This window comes from Eubalaena glacialis, chromosome 19 (genome assembly GCF_028564815.1).
Source record: "Eubalaena glacialis isolate mEubGla1 chromosome 19, mEubGla1.1.hap2.+ XY, whole genome shotgun sequence".
In the NCBI taxonomy this organism is placed as follows: Eukaryota; Metazoa; Chordata; class Mammalia; order Artiodactyla; family Balaenidae; genus Eubalaena; species Eubalaena glacialis.
In genome coordinates, this window is record NC_083734.1 from 28,049,331 (window position 1) to 28,070,028 (window position 20,698).

The 20,698-nt window shown below is 40.5% G+C and overlaps 1 protein-coding gene across 2 annotated transcripts; it reads left to right on the forward strand.

Annotated features, from left to right (window-relative positions):
- The first annotated feature begins 3,953 nt into the window (after nt 1-3,953).
- Nucleotides 3,954-20,698, forward strand: COIL (coilin). 2 transcript variants are annotated; one of them, XM_061175737.1, is made up of 7 exons: nt 3,954-4,203; nt 11,958-13,062; nt 13,186-13,272; nt 13,768-13,815; nt 15,713-15,782; nt 18,455-18,543; nt 20,221-20,698. In XM_061175737.1, exons 1-7 carry the CDS (start codon nt 3,959-3,961, stop codon nt 20,329-20,331), a joined length of 1,755 nt encoding a protein of 584 aa, XP_061031720.1. In that variant the 5' UTR covers nt 3,954-3,958; the 3' UTR covers nt 20,332-20,698. The 2 variants fall into 2 exon arrangements, with proteins under 2 accessions (XP_061031720.1, XP_061031721.1); XM_061175738.1 differs by lacking the exons at nt 15,713-15,782; nt 18,455-18,543.

The following is a 20,698-nucleotide window of genomic DNA, read 5'->3' on the forward strand; positions in this document are numbered from 1 at the left end:
CTACAGCTGATTTCCTGAGAATGTGCCTGTGCACTGTTTCTGTTCTCCTCAAAGTGTCTTTGTCCCTCCTGACCCCATCCACATAGCCTTACAGCACCTACTGTACTTGTTTGTTTCCACCAGCTATTATTAAATTTAGATTAACTTTAGGGAAACATGTAGTGGATTCTGCTGTAAATCAAGTCCATAACAGCAATCATTCATACAAAAAATGTAACAATGCCCTGAACTTGAGAACCCAGCTTCATTTTATTGGGATTAACTCTTCTTTCTTAGATGTTGATATGCTCTTCCAATTCTATCAAATGAATATTTATAAACATAATTGATTTCAACTATCAGATTAAATTGCTAATAAATCTATATATAATAGTTGACAATCATCCATCTCTCTATCCATCTGTCATCAATATACAGGTCTTTGATCATAATCCCCATTTTTATGGAATTGTCATTTTTACCCCAGTTTCATCTAATTTTAGCGCCATGGACCAGGCACCTTTAATTGTAAAAGTAAGTGGTATAATAATCACTTAAATCTTAGTAGAGCCTTCCCAGATATTGAGAAAGTGAACAACTCTAGCGACTGGGTAAACACTGTCTTTGAAAGTCATGTGATTCCCAATTCTTTGTTTTTAACATTATTGAACCTAACTGAATTGTTGACTGAAGGAGTACTGAAAATAATTTTTAACGAACGATCTCTAGGTGATTTTAGCATGTAAGTTGGAAAGAGTTTTAAGGAATTGACAGATATAGCCAATAACATAAGTCCCTCCATTCTTATCTACTTACATAAATGAACATGTTTTCTCAGGGCGTCACATCTATAAAAACAAAAAATAGGTCCAGAATTGATGGGGAGCCCTGTCTCATTTAGCAATATCCATTCACAGAGACTTGGACTAATTAAAAAACCCCACACAGAGCTCCATTTATTTTATTAATAGATATGGTCCATGTCCATTTTATTTTCTCCGTTTAATAATTATGTAACAAAATCTGTGGCGTTTTATGCTATTTTGATCAATTGTGTACCTCTAATAATAGTAATAACTCAATCCAGAAGACCTAGAGCATTAGGGTCACAGGAAAATAAAACTTAAAAAAAATTTTTTTAAACGTATCTACTGACTGCAAGGTATTAGCCACGTACTTAGTCCAGTGACCTTGGGGAAGTTACTTAACATCTCTGAACTTTTTGTTGTTTTTTAATCTTCAAAATGGGAATAATAATAGCTCATAATTCATACCTTTGTCATGAAAACTAAAGGAGTTAATATATTATGTGGAAGAAATGGAATGGAAATTCAAGTGATGTAAAATTTCTGATTCACTTACCTAAGAGTTAATAAGAGGACGTATTTTTTATATTTTAAAATATGCACCCCAATGTTCATAGCAGCACTATTTACAATAGCCAGGACACGGAAGCAACCTAAATGTCCATCGACCGAGGAATGGATAAAGAAGATGTGGTACACTCAGAATGGGAGAAAATATTTGCAAATGAATCAACGGACAAAGGATTAATCTCCAAAATATATAAACAGCTCATTCAGCTCAATATTAAAGAAACAAACAACCCAATCCAAAAATGGACAGAAGACCTAAACAGACATTTCTCCAAAGAAGACATACAGATGGCCAAGAAGCACATGAAAAGATGCTCGACATCACTAATTATTAGAGAAATGCAAATCAAAACTACAATGAGGTATCACCTCACACCAGTTAGAATGGGCATCATCAGAAAATCTACAAACAACAAATGCTGGAGAGGGTGTGGAGAAAAGGGAACCCTCTTGCACTGTTGGTGGGAATGTAAATTGATACAGCCACTATGGAGAACAGTATGAAGGTTCCTTAAAAAACTAAAAATAGAATTACCATATGATCCAGCAATCCCACTACTGGGCGTATACCCAGAGAAAACCATAATTCAAAAAGACACATGCACCCCAATGTTCATTGCAGCACTATTTACAATAGCCAGGTCATGGAAGCAACCTAAATGCCCATCGACAGACAAATGGATAAAGAAGTTGTGGTACATATATACAATGGAATATTACTCAGCCATAAAAAGGAACGAAATTGAGTCATTTGTTGAGACGTGGATGGATCTAGAGACTGTCATACAGAGTGAAGTAAGTCAGAAAGAGAAAAACAAATATCGTATATTAACGCACGTATGTGGAACCTAGAAAAATGGTACAGATGAGCCGGTTTGCAGGGCAGAAGTTGAGACACAGATGTAGAGAACAGACATATGGATACCAAGGGGGGAAAACTGCGGTGGGGTGGGGATGGTGGTGTGCTGAATTGGGCGATTGGGATTGACATGTATACACTGATGTGTATAAAACTGATGACTAATAAGAACCTGCAGTATAAACAAACAAACAAACAAAACAACTAATACTAAACTTTCATTGGGTTATTTGTATGGAAATATGCTAATATAAATGTTTCAGACATTACATGAAATTTCTAAAAATCTTATATGTTTTGGTATAATGTTATAAGTCATAATTCTAGTTATCACTTTAAAATGTATATCTCAGAAATAACTAAATTTCCTTGTCAATTGCATTATTATGAACTTTCATCAAATCTTTAACCGTGGTCATTTTTAAGTCTTTTGTCATTTACAGACAGTCCTGGGTGTACTCTGATGCTTTTGCAAATATGTTCCTATAAAAGGGTTTCATCTTCAAGGAATTCATGGAAAAGACTCTGACAAGTACAGGTTTCTGGTAACTGACTGTACTGCTGAACTGAATGAATAAGCATTTTCAGAACTCTAATGAAAAACTGATGAACTCATAAAAGTGCTAACAAAAGATCAAGATGAAAAAAAATTAATTACATGGGACTGAGTGAACTGATGAGGATGATTATAATTTTTGTGACTTTCTGTTTGAATTAAAAATAAAAAAAAAAAAGATGTGGTACATATATACAATGGAATATTACTCAGCCATAAAAAGGAATGAAATTGGGTCATTTGTAGAGACGTGGGTGGACTTAGAGAGTGTCATACAGAGTGAAGTTAAGTCAGAAAGAGAAAAGCAAATATCGTATAATAACGTGTATATGTAGAATCTAGAAAAATGGTATAGCTAATCTTAGTTGCAAAGGAGAAATAGAGACACAGACTTAGAGGACAAATGTATGGCTACCAAGAGGGAAAGGGGTGGGGTGGGAGGAACTGGGAGACTAGGATTGACACATATACATTATTGATACTATGTATAAAATGGACAACTGATGGGAACATGCTGTATAGCACAGGGAACTCACGTAGTGCCCTGTTGTAACCTAAATGAGAGGGAAGTCCAAAAGGCAGGGGATATCTGTATGTGTATGGCTGATTCCTTTTGTTGTGCAGCGGAGGCTAACACAACATTGTAAGTCAACCATACTACAATAAAAATTAATGAAAAAAAAATTTGCATGGTGGTAGGTATTAAACTGCTAAGGTATTTAAATTCCACTGGATACTTTTAAAAGAGTGATTAATGGTTTTATTTTAAAATGTCAATATTTACAATACATTAGGAATTACATCTTTTGCAACTCTGTATGATGAAACATTTTGTAAACTAGATGCATTGGGAATTACGTTTTTGAAATTATTTTATGTATATGAGCAAATATCTTAGAAGAAGACCACAGCTGGGCAGTGCTTGTTTATCTAGAGAGTTGCCTAAATTCGGACCCTACGTAGGGCTCAGCAGGAAAGGAATACAGGCATTTCGCTTATTCTCCTCCCTAGCCCTGTCTTGAGCGGACCTGAATCAATGCCCCTCCGCGTTCTCGTCATTCTCAAAGCCTGGAGCAGCCATTTGCCACCAACAGGTGGCACCCGTTAACAGGCTCCAGGGGGCGGGCCCCGAGCACGCCTCTCGGCGGCCCAGTAGAATCTCTCGGCTTCCGTTGCGCATCGAGCAAGATGGCAGCCTCCGAGACGGTTAGGCTACGCCTTCAATTCGATTACCCGCCGCCAGCCACCCCGCACTGCACGTCCTTCTGGCTTCTCATCGACTTGAACAGATGCCGAGTAGTCACGGATCTCATCAGTCTCATCCGCCAGCGCTTCGGCTTCAGTTCTGGGGCCCTCCTGGGCCTCTACTTGGAGGGGGGGCTCTTGCCCCCCACCGAGAGCGCGCGCCTGGTACGAGACAACGACTGCCTCAGGTGCGCGGGCGGGATGGGGGGTGCTGCGGTGGGGCGCCGGGAACGCGCCTGCGCACGCCCGGGGGGCGCCTCCGGCGACTGGAGACCGCGTGTGGGTGTGGGTCCGGGTGAGGGTCGGGGTGAGCTGAGGGGGGGGGGCTGTCAAACTGCACTTCCGTGAACCCCGGAGATTCTGATTGGTCCAGTCAGGTATGGGGCTCAGGAATCTGCCTTGTAACGAGCATCTTTCCCCGGGAAGCTTCTAATGCAGAAGGTGGGTGGACCACACTTGGAAAAACCCTGATCTTGGGTGTGGGCAGGGCCCGCGTTTCTTCCAGCCTTGACTTAGCAAGCGCTCACTTAGCCGGGCACTGTGTTAGGTGCGTGGGGTGCCGGGCGTGCCTGAGACCCCGCCTTCCCCCGGCAGCTCGCAGGGTCAGGTGCCAGAGACCCAAGCAAACGGACCAACAGTCATGTTTTCTTCACCACTTGCAGCGTGTCCAATCTCAGAGCTCCTGTGATACCCCCTGGGACTGGTGGGCGTCATTCTGTGTCTCACCTGGGTTCACTTAAATAGGTGTTTGGAACCTTTTGGGTTGTGAATTGGGAAACAAAATAGTTTTAAATATGCTTTTGGAAGTTTTAAAAAATGATATTGAGATGAGTATTAAGGAGCGGTTGTGGTGTAAATTGCTCACGTGTGGCTGATTTGTCTCAATAAAATGGTAAGACACGATCATTTCAGTTCGGATTCATATCTTGGACTGATTTATTCAGGGCTTCTTTTTAAAAGCTTCATCTACAGTGAAAAAAATTCTAGAGTTGTGAACCAGGCTACTTACTTCTGCTTGCCATTTGTTGCATGTTGAATATTCCTCTCCCCAGAGTATGTCAGATTCATAAGATTTCTTCAGAGCATCAGGGAATTTAACTTGGAACAACTGCTACATCTTTGAGCATATGTGAGTCTTTCTCTCTTTTAAAAGCAGGAACACTGATTTACTAATAATGTTTAGCTGTTTCCAGTGACAATTTGAAATAATCCAAAAGTTTCAAAAGAGGTCTTTTTCCTTTTTATTCACTGTGAAATAGATCTCCATTCTCTCTGCAATTCAGGGACTATTTAAATATTGCAGTTGTAAGGACTGCATCCTTTCCTGTTAAGTTTGCTTTCTGATCTATCTCCTGTCTAATGAATTAATAACTTGCTGATGGCTAACTGCAGTTATACTTCATTTAATGAATCATCTGGAAATTAGACTCTTTATAATGAAGTCAACAGTGTCAAAAACAAACCATGAAAGCTGTTATGGGAAATAAATACAGCACAATGGCAGGCAGAATTCCTCCTAAACACCAGAATGCACAATTGCATATGGCAAGAAGTACCTCTGCAGCTAGCTTCAGTGGTAAATGGGGCAGACCTTAGGAAAAAGTTGAACTTGGAAAAGTTTTGTATGTTTTTGTGGTTTCATGTCCATAGTCATTATCTGTCTTCCCCTGACAGACTCACTTTTCTTCAGAGCTACAGAAGAAAACAGTTTCTTTTCTCAAAGGTACCCAATATCGTTGGAGTAGACCAAAATAACTAGTTTTGTGTTTCTGTGTATTATCTTCTTGTGTCATGTGGACTGGATAATTATCTGACCAGATAATCATACCAGGTTTTGCTGCTAAGTGCAGAAGATGGCTGAGAAAGAAGAGATCATCGTGGAACACAAATGGTCAGGGGATTGCACAGTACCTTGAAGGCTGGATAGCCTTGTACAGTTGTGGAGGCAAAAGCTACCCTGACTTGGTGAAGGGATGAGTTTGACCAGCAGAAGAATTCTGTTGGGATTGCCAGGAGTGCTGAGAGAGCTCTCATGAGGAAAAGCGGAGTCTGGTTGTGGGAATCCTGAGAACCAGCCCTGGAGGCGCGAGCATCTCCACACTTGTGTGCCACGGCCACTTCCTCACAGCCCCTTCTTTTGAGCCCCCAGAATCTGACTTCCCCTGCCCCCAGGCTGCTAACATGGAGCTCCTGAAGGCGGTCTCCATCTCCCCTGGGAGGAGGAAGTGCTCCCATTTGCCTGGAGCCCCATCCGTCTGCTAGGGCTGCTCTAACAAAACACCACAGGCTTAAGCGACCGAAATTTCTCTCTCACAGTTCTGGAGGCTGGAAGTCCAAGGTTAAGTGTTGGCAGGTTTTGTTTTTTTCTGAGGCCTCTCTGCTTGGCTAGTAGGTGTCTCTCTTCTTACTGTGTCCTCACATGACCTTTTTTCTGTTCTCAGAAAAAGGCACGTGACCTGGTGTCTCTTTGTGTATCCAGATTTTCTCTCTCATAAGGACACCAGTCAGATTGGATTAGGGCCCGCTCTCAACGGCCTCATCTTAACTTGATTACCTCTTCAAAGGCCCTGTCTCTAAATACAGTCACATTTAGAGGTACTATGGGTGAGGGCTTCAGCATAAGAATTCTGAGGGGACACAGTTCATCTCATAGCACCCTCTGAAGAGAGCTTCACAGAGGCCTGGCTGCAGCACCTGGAGAGCGACCAGCTGGAGTGAGAGCTCCCTGTTGAAGAGTCATTCTGTGCGGAAACAGAATGCCTTCTCTCCTCTGGCACTCTTTTGACTGTGCGGCATTTAATACTGATTATTAAGTACTGAACATTAGAGATGAGCTCTCATTTCATGTTGCTGTGATCAGTGGCTCCTTGGATAGCCAGCCAAGCCCCTCTTGACATGTCTGTGAGGCTGGCTGTGGGAGTGAAGAAGACAGAGTGTCTGAGCCGGGCTGAGGGCAGTTTGGTTTCCTGAAACCTCGGGAGCCAAAGAAGGTACTTGCCATTAAGGCTGCCGATCCTTGTGCAGCTCTGGGTCTCTTGACGCTAAATCTCGTTTTGTAGCGTGCTGATGGTTTTGGCGATATAGACTACTGAGAGCTCTTCTCTCATGTTCAGGAGCGTGTTTGTCCAATGCCCATGGGTAAACAGAGACCAGTGGAAGTTAGGCCTGGGCTGCTTTCATTGTGGAACATTCATAGTCCCTTCCTATTCTTTTATTAAAACAAAGCAAACAAAAAGGCTTATTGTTAAAAAAAAAATTATACTTCAAAATAGTTCAGGGTACAAAATCCCTGATTTCTTTTCTCACGTACTCTTCCTACACCCCACTCTCCAGAAGTATCCTCAGTTAAATTTGGAGTGTCTTTTCCATACATATACAAACATATATACTTACACTTTTTACATTATAATATACATTTTTTCCTGCACCTCACTTTTTTTTACCTAATGTATCTTGGGTATCTTTCATTTTAGTATATACGATATGTGATGCAATCGCTACGTCATTCTTTTTAAATGCTATATTATTCCTTTGCATGGCCATGTTAATTTATTTAACCAACCCCTTATTAATGGACATTTTAGGTTGTAATCTTAGTTTGACTGGGCTTCTATAATAAAAATACCATAAACTGGGTAGCTTATAAACAACAGAAATTTAATTCTCACAGTTTAGAGGCTGAGGAACCCAAGATCAAGGTGCCAGCAGGCTCATGGTCTGGTGAGGGCTTGCTTTCTGGTTCACAGATGGTACCTTCTTCCTGTGTCCTTACATGGTGGAAGGGGACTAGGGAGCCCTGGGGGTCTCTTTCATAAGGGCGCTAATCCCATTCATGAGGGCGTTACCCTTATGATGTAATCGCCTCCCAAAGACCCCATCTCCTAACACCATAACATTGAGGGGTTAGGATTTCAACATGTGAATTTGGGGGGAACACCAAAACATTCAGACCTTGGCAGTTGTCGTCTGGTTTTCGCTGTTACATACTGCTGTGGTGAGTATTCTTCTATATCTTTGTGTACTTGGGCAATGATTCAGTAAGATACATTCCCAGAAGGGGTACTCCTTGGTCAAATTTTAAAATTTGGTAAGTACTGTCAAGTTGGCCTCCAGAAGAGTTGTACAGGTCTGTATTTATGCCAAAAATATATGAGTTACTTTTGTTCAGTATTGTGTGAAAGGTAAGAGAGCAGAGTGATTAAGAGCTCAGGGTCTGGAATCAGAACCCTGGGTTCAGATCTTGGCTCTATGACTCATTAGCTGTGTGCCCTTGGTCAGGTAACTTGCTTCTCTGAAGGTGGTAATGCAGGGTACTGCAAGCAGCAGCTAGACAGGAGGGAGGCTGCAGGGAACAGGTGGGACCCAAAGAGATTGCAGGTCCCTGCTTTCACCCTCTTTGTTGAATTTCACCTCCATTTGTTGGGACAAGTTCATTAAAAACCCACCAACTCCTGCCCTCAGAGGACTAACAACATTCACTGTATTGATAAAAATTAGAGCTAACGTTTAGATAGCACTTGCTCTGAGCCCAGCACTGCTCTAAATATATATGATAGCTCATTTGAGTACTATAATTATTACTGTTACCCCCATTTGTACAGATGAGAAAAGTTGAGGTAATGATATTTAAAAATTTTAACTAAAGGCAGAAGAAGGATTTGAATCCAGTCACTTTGGCCTTGGCAGGCAATGGCTAGTGGGAGTGGGGAGGTGTCAGGCAGTGCAGATGGGCATGTCTGTATTTATGTATGAAAGAATCCTAGAGGTGCACTTGCAGATTTAAAGGGAATACCTTGCATTTTGATACTAGTGCCCAGTTTGCCCTGCAAAGAGTTTGAATGAACAGTGGAGAGTCTGTTTTAAACATTTCTTGGAATCAAATCTCTTTCATTGCTAATTATACAGGTAATTCACTTTTCTTTGTAAAAGGACAGCTACATTCACTTCTGTTTGTAAAAGGACAGTTACATTTTTTGTCTGTGATCCAAGTGGAGAAATGAAGAACATTGCCAGGGAAAGTGTCCACCCTGAAAAGAATGGTAACTGAGCAGACCCAGGTGGAACGTTTCTTGTTCTCTGGATGGTGTTTTGTTTCTCAGTCTTAATATGTTCCAAACTGAAATTATTCTCTTCAGGAGTAGCAGATAGCGAGGCTGCAGCAGTCACAGGTCAAGTATCCACAGATCCATGATCTTCAGAATGGGTGAGATGATGACAGGAGCTGCTCTTGAAAGCATGATGCTGCTGTAGGCTCCTTTGAAAGCCAGGGGTCTTGCCTACATGGGATGCAGCACATGCAGTGTTCCAGTGAATTAATGAACCACAATGACTGAACAGGTCTTGCATCCATTTTCAAAGTGTGATGGAAAGTTTGGTACTAATTGTCATCTCAGAATTGAAACTTGAATCATAGCATTGCTACAAGTGAAAACAAATTGATCAAGAATGTTACGGAAAGTTCCATATCCAGGAAGTTCCTAAGTAGTTCTTAGATTCACAGGATGCCAAACTAGCTTTTGCCCGTTTAAGAATTACTTCCTTGCTGCTAGGTGCCAAGGTCCACAGCTGAGAACGGGGTAGTGAGTTTTTATTTAAGTCCCTGCTCTTTCAGAGTTTTATTTCTCTCTTCATCCTACTCCTGGTATCAGTAGCTTTTATTTTATCTTCATTTGTATGTGTCTGTGTATTTGTGTATTCTAAAGAATAATTGAGGATTTTTTTCAACTACCACATTGAGATAAATCCACAGGATTACTATACCTTAAAAAATTTAAAGAATGCCTATAATCTATCTTATTACTCACCAATTGTACTTTATTTTCTATTTTTTTAAAATAAATTTATTTATTTTATTTGTTTTTTTTGGCTGCGTTGGGTCTTCGTTGCTGCGCGCAGGCTTTCTCTAGTTGTGGCGAGCGGGGGCTACTCTTCGTTGCGGTGTGCAGGCTTCTCATTGCGGTGGATTCTCTTGTTGCGGAGCACGGGCTCTAGGCCCGTGGGCTCAGTAGTTGTGGCTCCCGGGCTCTAGAGCGCAGGCTCAGTAGTTGTGGCGCACGGGCTTAGCTGCTCCGCGGCATGTGGGATCTTCCCGCACCAGGGCTCGAACCCGTGTCCCCCGCATTGGCAGGCGGATTCTTAACCACTGTGCCACCAGGGAAGCCCTGTACTTTATTTTCAAATATGATTGTCCACATCTTTCCCTGGTCACTAAAAGTACTTGATGAAAGATACAGCTGGATGTAAATGTATTGAAAGAATAATGTATGTTTTTAGGAGACATTTTTTTAAAATAAATTTATTTTATTTATTTTTGGCTGCGTTGGGTCTTCGTTGCTATGCATGGGCTTTCTCTAGCTGCGGTGAGCGGGGGCTACTCTTTGTTGCAGTGAGTGGGCTTCTCATTGCAGTGGCTTCTGTTGTTGTGGAGCACGGGCTCTAGGCATGTGGGCTTCAGTAGTTGTGACATGTGGCCTCAGTAATTGTGGCTCACGGGCTCTAGAGTGCAGGCTCAGTAGTTGTGGCGCACGGGCTTAGTTGCTCCATGGCATGTGGGATCTTCCTGGACCAGGGCTTGCACCCGTGTCCCCTGCATTGGCAGGCGGATTCTTAACCATTGCGCCACCAGGGAAGCCCCAGCAGGCATTTTTAAACACCCAGTATGTGCTTGACACTGACTACACTCACTCAGCTCTCTGTCAGTGGGCTGTGCCTGTTAGAGTTAGCTGTTGCCAGTTCATGGAGGAACAGAATTCCTTTACTATAGTGAAATGATTTTGGATGAACTGTATATTAGTCAGAGTTCTCCAGAGAAACAGAAACAATAGGAGATGATATAGATATAGACATAGCTATAGCTCTAGGTACAGAAATGAGATTTATTATAAGGACCTGGCTCATGAGATTATGGAGGCAGAGAAGTCCCAAGATCTGCAGTCGGCAAGCTGGAGACCTGGGAAAGCTGATGATAAAGTTCTGGCCCAAGTGCAAAGGCCAGGAAAGCAGATGGTGTGTTTCAGTCTGATTCCTAGTCTGAGGCAAGAGAAGTTCTTCTGATGTCCCAGCTCAAAGATAGTCAGGCAGGGAGAGCAAATTCCCTCTTGCTCAGCCTTTTATTCTGTTCAGGCCTTCAGTGGATTGGGTGAGGGCCATTCACGCTGGGACCGTCTGCTCACAAAGGCAGTCTATATTTAGTGTACAAATTCAAATGTTAATCTGATCCTGAAACACCCCGACAAACATGCCCAGAACAATGTTTAACCAAATATCTGGTCACCCCAGGGCCTAGTCAAGTTGGCACATAAAATTAATAATCACCAAATGTTATGGAATTTTACGATGGCTGTCAGTACCCCAGAGAACATAAATTATAAATTGTTTGGTGTTTTCCTAAATTTAAACAAAATAAAAATGAAATCTGATTTTTAAAAAAGTAGCTTACAGTTAAAAACAAAAATGGATAGTTAGCATTATCACCATTTAGCGTAGGCACATAATGTAGTGGAAAGATTGTGAACATTGACGTTGGACAAACAGGTTTGAATCCTATTTCTGTGGCTTATTAGCTGTGGATCCTGGGCAGTTACTTGTCTGAACTGTAATTTTGTGATCTGTTTTAAAATGAAAGATACCTACTTCATGGTGGTGTTTAGATTAGAGAAAATCTATAGAAAATGTTTAGGGTGCAGTAGTTGATCAATAAATAAAACTAGTCATTTGAAAGTTGACCATAAGTGATGCCATATAGGCCATTTTGTTGAAAGTTGACCATAAGTGATGCCATATAGGCCATTTTGTTAAAAAGAGTCTTTTGTCCTTAAGTGATTTGACATTTTTTCATTGCCTGATGACAGTGACAGTTTGCAGTCCTCTTAGTATATAACTACATCCTGGAGACATGCTTATGAATTACTTACTAAAGCTTTCTCTCTTGTTCTTTTGATAGAGTTAAATTAGAAGAGAGAGGAGTTGCTGAGAGTCCTGTAACAGTTAGTAATGGTGATAGTACTCGTTTATTACCTAGAAAAGCAAAGAAGCGGGCATTTAAGTTGGAGGAAGATGAAGAAACCGAACTAGATTACAAAAATTCAAAGAAGCATTGGAAGAGGCATGAGAACAATAACAGTGAGAAGACCTTGGATCTAGAACCAAAAGCTGTCACAGATCGGAGTGTGAGTAAAAAAAACAAGAGGAAAAACAAAGCCACATGTGGTGTAGTGGATGCTGATGGTGGAGAGACCAAAAGAAAATCACCAAAGAAAAAGGAGAAATGTGAATATAAAAAGCAGGCAAAGACTCCCAAGTCTTCTAAAGCACAGTCAGTGAAAGAGTGGACCATCCTGAAGTGCAGTCCTCCAAAAGGTCCTCCTGCTAGAAACAGCCTTGTGAAAGCCAAAAGAAAAGGTCGCACAGGCATTCATACAAAAGATAGTCCCGATTCCTCCTCAGAGTCTGAGTCTTATCATGAATCAACCAGTGATGGTCTCAGCAATGTCATCTTGGAGGTCAGACATTCCCCAGAGAAAATCTCGACTGAAGTATCAAAGGAAGGATCCTCTATGAAAACCACAACTGCAGACGAAGTGGCTGCAAAAACTGGTTTTACCTCTACCCGCATCAAGGGCAAGACCTCCAGAACATCATCTTCTAGTTCAGACTCTAGTTCAGAGTCAGATGACCAATGTGTGATGTCAAAGAGTACCCCGGTGTGTACTGCAGATTTCTTAAAGACTGTAGGTCTCTTTGCAGGAAAATGTTGTCCAGGGCCATCCTCACAGGTTCCAAATGCTGCTGGATGGAAGCAGTCGGACTCAAATGGTGGCAGACAGGCCCTTGGTCCTCCTCCCAACGTGACTCTCCCCATCACTTTGGGAAGAGGCTGGAGTAGGGGAGAGGACCTTCTTTCTTGGAAGGGAGCGAGGGGTCGGGGTATGCGGGCCAGAGGTCGAGGACGAGGGCATGCTGTTCCCTGTGTTTTAAATAGAAATGCTGATTATCAGAAGCAACAGCAGTTGAATGAAATGGTGACAAACTCATCTACTGTTATCCAGGTAAGTATTATTTATCGTGAGTTTACCTCTTCCCCTTTCCTCACGTTGTGTTTCTAGAATTGACGTCATGGGTTCACAGTTTCTCACTAGTAACAAAATCACATGACTAATACTGTTTTTCAGAATCCCATAGAGACACACAAGAAGGACTACAGTCTCTTACCGCTTTTAGCAGCTGCCCCTCAAGTTGGAGAAAAGATTGCATTTAAGGTATATTTTTAAAAAACCACACTAGTTGCAACAAAAAAGATTATTCTCCCTCTAAATAAACTTACTCATTAGCATGTCAGGTTACATTTATATTTAATTTAATATAATTTATATTAATAAAATTTAATAAATTTATTAAACTAATTTATATTATATCATATTTATAATAACTCTTCCTGGATCATATCTTTCGTGTTCTCTTGCCTAGCATGTAGTAGGTGCCTAGTAATTGTTTTCTGAATGAGTAGAAATGGCTCAGCCTGGTGTCTGAAACATAGCAAGTGCTCAATAAAAAAAGGCTCTACATATCACCCCAAAAACCTCCCAAATCCAAAAAAACCTTTTCTACTGGAACCCCTGTTTTGCCACAGGCTCATGGTAGGGCTCCCAGAGTGGTGGAGTGGGCACCCCAATACTGCATGTTTTGTTTTCTCAGGAGTAGGGGAAAGGAGCCACAGGGCATGTGTATTTGTGAGTTTTTTCCTTCTTTTTTAGCTTTTGGAACTAACATCCGATTATTCTCCTGATGTTTCTGACTACAAGGTAAGGTTCTTTATTTTAAAGTAATCAAATGTCAGTATATTAAAGAAGCTAAAGTCATATTTAATACTGCTAATATGGATAACATGGATTTTTATGGAGTAAATAATGTCATAAAGTAGAAAATAAAAATATTTTCAAAATGTAAACTTTTTGATAGTATCACTTTGAAGTCTCCCAGTGTTATTTTTCTTAATACTTGGGAAGAATATAGAATGAGAATGACAAATTTAATTTTTTTTTTATTACTCATTTATTTCTAATCAGCTTAGATACACAAAGTTATTTGAGTACCCCTCTCCCATGATCCTAAACTTTGAAAGAGAAAAATAGATAGCTCTCAGCCAGAAAATATGATTATTTTCAGCATAAGAACCTATTTCATATATTTGTGAACTACTACTGGTTATTATCATCTAATATGGTTTGTTTTGCTTTACCAGTTAACCACAGGTAATTCACAAATACTATCCTTGGAATTTACTCACTTAATATTTGTATGGGACTTCATATTGGCATATGAACTTTATCACAGTTTTCAGTAAAAGTTTGACTCAATCAGTAATTACATGTTTCCTTCCCTTTCTCACCCATTCAAAATTTTGTTGAAAATCTTGTTAAAATCCATACTTTCTTATTTTGATGTGAGATTCAGAATGTAAGTCCATTTTTTTTAAGGGAATAATTGATAACATTAATATAGTAATACAGATAAGGTATAAGAAGATTTGATTCAATCTGAGTTGATACCTTGGTAGCCTTTTAAAATCTTGGTAAGAATCTTTCTTCAAAAGCAGGCTAGAAGAAGAATCAGTTCATGAAGGGATTTGGTTGGTTAGTTCTGGGTAACTGGTGTTTTATCATCTTTTTCATCTTAGCCCCTTAATATAGGTGACCACATAACTTATATAAATCAGAACACTTGTGAGTGAAAAGGATTAATATTGTATTAATAATTATACTGAAAGGAAATGTAAATGGACCTGTGTTGGGCAAACCAGGATGTTTTTTCACCCTACCATAGATGACTAATTTAATTCTGTGGTACGTGAGGAAATGGAGATAAACGTGAATTGGTATGTCCCACAGCCTCTACCAATTGTTGATTCTAGATGATATTGATTTTTTTAAAACTCATTAAATGGATGTTGGTCATTATAGTTATCATCTTGGAAAGCTATTTGCTTACTTTATTTCCCAGTATTTTTAGAACTTTTTTGAAGTTGCTTTCAAAACCGTTTCAAGGGTGAAAATCAGTACCACTTTTTTGCTTTGATGTCAAGTACTGTTGTCCAGCTAGATCATCGGGTTTATTCATTAAGCTTGTGTTTAAAAGTCAAATCTACCTTCAAAGAATGTAGTCTCCTCAGCCCCTAACCTGTCTCATTTGTATCCATGGGATTTTAATTTATGGAGGTGACTGAGTGATGACACAGAGAAGTCAGTGCTACTGAGAAAGGAATTTGATACTTACATTTCCTGAGAGAAGAGGGGGGATGCCACACCAGGCAGGACCACAGGGGACAGCACCTGGTTGTGGCTGGGAGGCAGAAGCAGGAGGGAGGAGCTTTTATTGGGGTTTCCTTGGTGTAGGCAAGGCAGGGTGAGGGAGACAGCTTAGGATCGGCTAGTTTGACTAAGTAGCAGGCTGTGGGCTATAGGGGCTGTCCCTGTTTGGTACCTGCTCCTGGGATGATTGAGACCAGGGGAGGTGCTGGCTTGGTATGTGGGAGTTTTATTACAAATGCATGTTGATTTATTTAAAAACTTTTTTTGTTGAGATAAAACCCACATAACAAAACTCACTATTTAACTGTTTTAAAGTGTGCAATTCAGTGGTTTTAGTATATTCATAATATTTCACATGTTGATTTTTGACTTGGACTTTTGTTTTTGAAAGGAAGGAAAAATATTAAGCCATAATCCAGAGACCCAGCAAGTAGATATAGAAATTCTTTCATCTTTACCTGGTGAGTGTTCTAGAAAAGAATTTGGCAATGTAGGCTCTTCACATCTACACTGGTTTCTAAACAGCTTTCACACACAGGCGCTGCTGTCTTCCTTGGCCCCCATGGCTGCCTGGCACTCTGCATACCTCTGTCAGCACAGAGTGGCCGGGTGGGTGGGTGCTGCACTCCCACAAGTGGAGGTGCGTGTCTACTAAGAGTTGTTGGGTTTGTTCCCAGAGCTGTTAGGCACGTTGTTCTTGTTACTGTAGTTATGTAATTTCGTAAAATTACATAAATTGATGAAAATTGATGGCAGAAAAAACTATGTCTGTGAAACCTAAGTTGAATGCTGACTCAGGATTGTTACTGAAAAATTCGCTTTTGAATTATATGTGGTGGGTCAGCTATAAGAGATTGGGAGGAATTTGGTAAAAATCTGGGAAGATTCTGCACTTACATTGCGTTGCCAGCTTTTGTATTCTTGCATCACTTAAAAAAAAACCCTCAAAACTCAAAAATTGTGGAAATTGCATAGCTACATTAAGGATATGATTTATAAAAGAAAGACAGCTCTAGTTGGTGGACTCATAAGACCTACTAGCTCTGTTTCAAAAGATTGGCAAATGAACATACTTCTGTGTGTTAAGTCAAAATAAAATGTGTAAAGTATAAGTGTATCCACACTCTCACACATTATTTTAAATGGTTCCCTGCTTTATCCCTGATTCACCCCACCCATTATTGGTTCTGAAATCCTGGAATAAGAGGGCTTTTACCGTATATGGCTTAACTGGGGTTGTGTTTGCAGGGGTCCCTGGCCAGGGAGTAGAGGAGATCTCTTTTTCTTTAGCAGACTCTAAGGAATTAATTATTTTCTGTTCGTGTTTAAATAAGGTAGGGAGTAAAAGATTCAAAACTCCAGTACATAGAAATCATTCAAAAAGGTTTTTCAGAGAATTCCCTGGCAGTCCAGTGGTTCGGATTCAGTGCTTTCACTGCCGGGGCCCAGGTTCAACCCCTGGTTGGGGAACAAAGATCACACAAGCCGTGCGGTGCGGCCAGAAAACATACACACACACACACCACACACACAAAAACTTCCACTGGTTCCCCAGCTTTCTTCTGATTAGGTTTCATTTGAAGAAATCCCCCTTCTTAGGAATGGTGGACAGAGGTTTGTCCATGGTCAAATTCTGTGGACACAGCCTGATCACTTCTTGTCAGGTGATTGACAGTGATGACATCCAATTAGAACTTTTCTTTTTGGGAGCATCAAGAAACACTTTATCTGTTTTCTAGCAGAAGTACAGGTAGTCCTCACCTTGCATGGTTCTAATATACATGAATTTCAGTTACCATGGTTTAGTTAAATAAAACCAGCTCCCCAGTGACATTGGTATGTTAACTCTTAACTGTGAGTAATTGTATAGAGTACTGCTAGCTCTCCCGTCCACAAATCACTGCACAAATAACACATGGCCATATGATTAGTGACAAGTCACATCACTTCTTTCAAAGTCTGTTGGTGGTTGGTCACTGTGCATCTGTTACTCAGTTCCCGTAACACAGCAAAGTGTGTAGTTGTGCTGCTTCCTTGTCTCTCAGTGATAAACCCACGTGACACTTTACAAAAATGGATAATTGAAATAGGGAATTGGCCAACAAAGATGAAAGCACAACAAAGAAACAAAAAGTGATAATGCTAAAAGTGACACCCAAATCGAGTTTAAGTGAAATCACAGAAGAAATAGCTCACTGTGGGAGTGTTGACATTGAGCTTTATGTGAGCTTCTCGCCGTCAGCGAGGAAAGTGGTTGTGACGAGAGGGATGAGGACGTCCTAGAAGTGACATCAGCAAAAACTTCGCAAAACTGTGAAAAAGAAGCTCTCAGAGCTGTTGCATGGCGTTAAAAGCTCGAAGAATAACAGACTGAGAGGAGTATGACAGTTGTGTAAGGCGTAGAAAAGATTCTCACTCTGTATTGTGGTTACATGACAAGAAGGTGAGCACTGCTCAAACTACCCCCAATAAGTTTCTTACAAAGACATAGAACACTTTAATTCTCAGTATTTCTGTTTTAAATTAGATCAGTGTACTACATAAATAGCAGTTTTAGTATTTTTTCATTTCCCTATACAGTAAAGGTTTTAAAGTTTTGACAAAAAATTTTAAAGATCATGAGACAATCATAAGTTTTCCCATTGATTAAGATTGTTTTGCATGATTTCAGCCTGCATGGTCACTTTAACGGCCCCACCCTACCATGTAAAGTGAGGACTGCTGTATTACCAAGTAGGAAGCCTGTGTGATTTCTGAGGACACAGCAAGATATAAGAACTTTGCAGAATTCACATTACCTTCCCTTGTTGAAACATACCAGCTATTTTGGGGATTATCTTGTGGTTACACGTTCTTTTCCGGGATTACTAGTGGTAGCGTATCAAGCTCATTTCTTTTTGGTGAAGGAAAGATTGTCACTGATCAAGAGCCGAGACGCTCCTGTCTGTTGATGCAGGGTTTTCGAAGGCTCTCCCGTCACTGAGCACTCCATACTTCCATGTGTGTCCCCAGCCTCCACATCAATGGACAGTGTGTTTGTGGTTGTTTTTCTAATGATATGAATTCCCTGTAGAGGAACATTTCACTACTGGGAAATGACTTATTGTCTCTCCTTCCTACCGTCTGGTTTCAGCCGTGAAAGAACCTGGGAAATTTGATTTGGTTTATCACAACGAAAATGGAGCTGAGGTAGTGGAGTATGCTGTGACGCAGGAGAAGAGGGTAGGCACGCTTCTCTTCTTGGGATTGCTTGGTCGTCCACTCTCTTGACTGGCTACTGGTGGCCTGGAAGGTGACATTGCAGCTTCCTGAACTGCCTGTATTAAAATCATAAAGGATCTCAGCCTTGGGGATGTCTGTCATGCCTACAGGGTGGCTGTAACAGTGCCAAGTGCCAAGTTAGGGTGCCATCTTGAACGTCAGAGAGCCTATAAGACAAGATGCACAAATAAATCTTATTTAAGAGTGTACAGTTGCATAAAATCAGTTTTGGGAGTTCCCTGGTGGCCTAGTGGTTAGGATTCTGGGCTTTCACTGCCATGGCCCTGGTTCAGTCCCTGGTCAGGGAACTGAGATCCCACAAGCTATCTGGCACGGCCAAAAATCAATATCAAATCAAATCAGATCAAATCACAGTTTTATAAGGGTGTCAGTAGAAAAGAGTAGCATTTTAAAAACTTTTTATTGAAAAAAAATGTACACATAAATGTACAGCTTGGGCGATTTTCACCAGTGAACATACCCCATGTAGTAACCAGCACCCAGATCAAGAAATAGCACCTGAGCAGCCCCTCCAGAAATCTCCATCACGCCTCCTTGCAGTTACTACTACCTCTCAAATGTTAACCATGATTCTGACTTATAACAGCACAGGTCATTTTGAAGAATGACATAAAATGATGAATCTGTCTTTTGATTTTGTTTCAGTCCTTAAGTTTCCATTTTAGGAAGTATATGGTTTAGAGCTTTGTAGGCAGCCAGACTTCCAGAGTTGCTGGAATGGCTGCCTCATTAGAGTATGGTAGCATTAAAGTGAATAGAATTTATATTTAAGAAACCACTTCTTAAGGTGTTTATACTTGAAATGTTATGATATTATTCTGAGTTTTAGTATTGCAGAGTCACGTTTTATCTGAAATGTGAATTTGTGGAAACCCTAAGCAGACTGTATGTTTTGCTTTGTCTTTGGGATAGATGACACTCAGGGATTTACTCCAAAAGCACATTTTTAGGGTCTGTGGTAGGCTGAGCAGATTTTGCCCAGTCTCCTGTACTTCTTCATTTGCAATATATGCAGCCCCACTTTTTTGTTGAAATGTGTTCTTGGAAGCTACATTGGAAAATTAAACGTTGAAGGCTTTCCTCTTGGAGGCCTTACTAAACAGCGGCCTGAAGTAGGGCCTGTAATTACCTTTTTTGACACTAGATGGCTCTCATTATTCATATGGCCAATGTTAGCTTTGCTTTCTCTTGGTAAAATGTGAAATACCTCCTATTTTTAGGCAGCACAGGAAGAGAACTACAGAGCTGCACAAAAGGGCATCAACAGTATAGTGATAACCTTCCTGGGCCACATCTGCCTCCCAGGAGATCTGTGGGCTGCCTTTCCACAGAGGCTTGTTGGGCAAATCCTCCTGACCGCTTTGTAACCAGCTAGCTACCCCTCCCCGCACAGCCCCTGCTCTATATCAAAGAAAGATGAAATATGTTTAATGTAAAATTTAGCTGCATTCTAGGTAAACAAGACCTTCTACCCTAATTGAACTGAGTTTACTGGGACTCAAATTACTCCAGGTCTTCAAGCATTCTGCACAAATGGAAATTGACTTTTTAAATGAGTAAAATTCATACGACCTCAAAATGAAGTCTCTAAACTGAATATTTTCTGTTTTTCCTCAGATCACCATTTTTTGGAGAGAATTAATTGATCCAAGACTGATTATCGAATCTCCAAGTAACACAAAGTGCGGAGCTTCCCTGAGTATGACCGCTCCACCTCATGGTTTATAAATGTCTTATTTGTGAAAGTGACTATAACCTGAACTTTTTTTTTTTTTTTTTTAAAAAAGAAGATTTGAGAGTTGTATGCATTTTTGGTTATCTTTATCGCATAGGAAAAAATCTACCTCATCATTTAAAATAACATGGGTGTTGCTTTTTTAGACCTCTTTTTTTTCCGCAGGCTTAATTTTAGTAACAAAATTCAAAACATGACATTCTTCAGGCATTGTTTATAAAGCAATATGTATGGTTTCTTCTCTTTTTTATTTTTTTGGACCATCGAGTAGCCATTGTCAGTAGGAGTTTATAATACCAAGTACAAAAAAGTGCTGCATATCTTGTCTCAGTAAGTTTTATTAAGTAACATTTTAAAACG

Bases quoted from the DNA above. Each gene is read 5' to 3' on its own strand.
- COIL (XM_061175737.1), top strand. From the start codon at position 3,959: ATGGCAGCCTCCGAGACGGTTAGGCTACGCCTTCAATTCGATTACCCG. The intron at 4,204-11,957 runs GTGCGCGGGCGG...TTCTTTTGATAG, and splicing joins CGAGACAACGACTGCCTCAG to AGTTAAATTAGAAGAGAGAG. The intron at 13,063-13,185 runs GTAAGTATTATT...ACTGTTTTTCAG, and splicing joins ACTCATCTACTGTTATCCAG to AATCCCATAGAGACACACAA.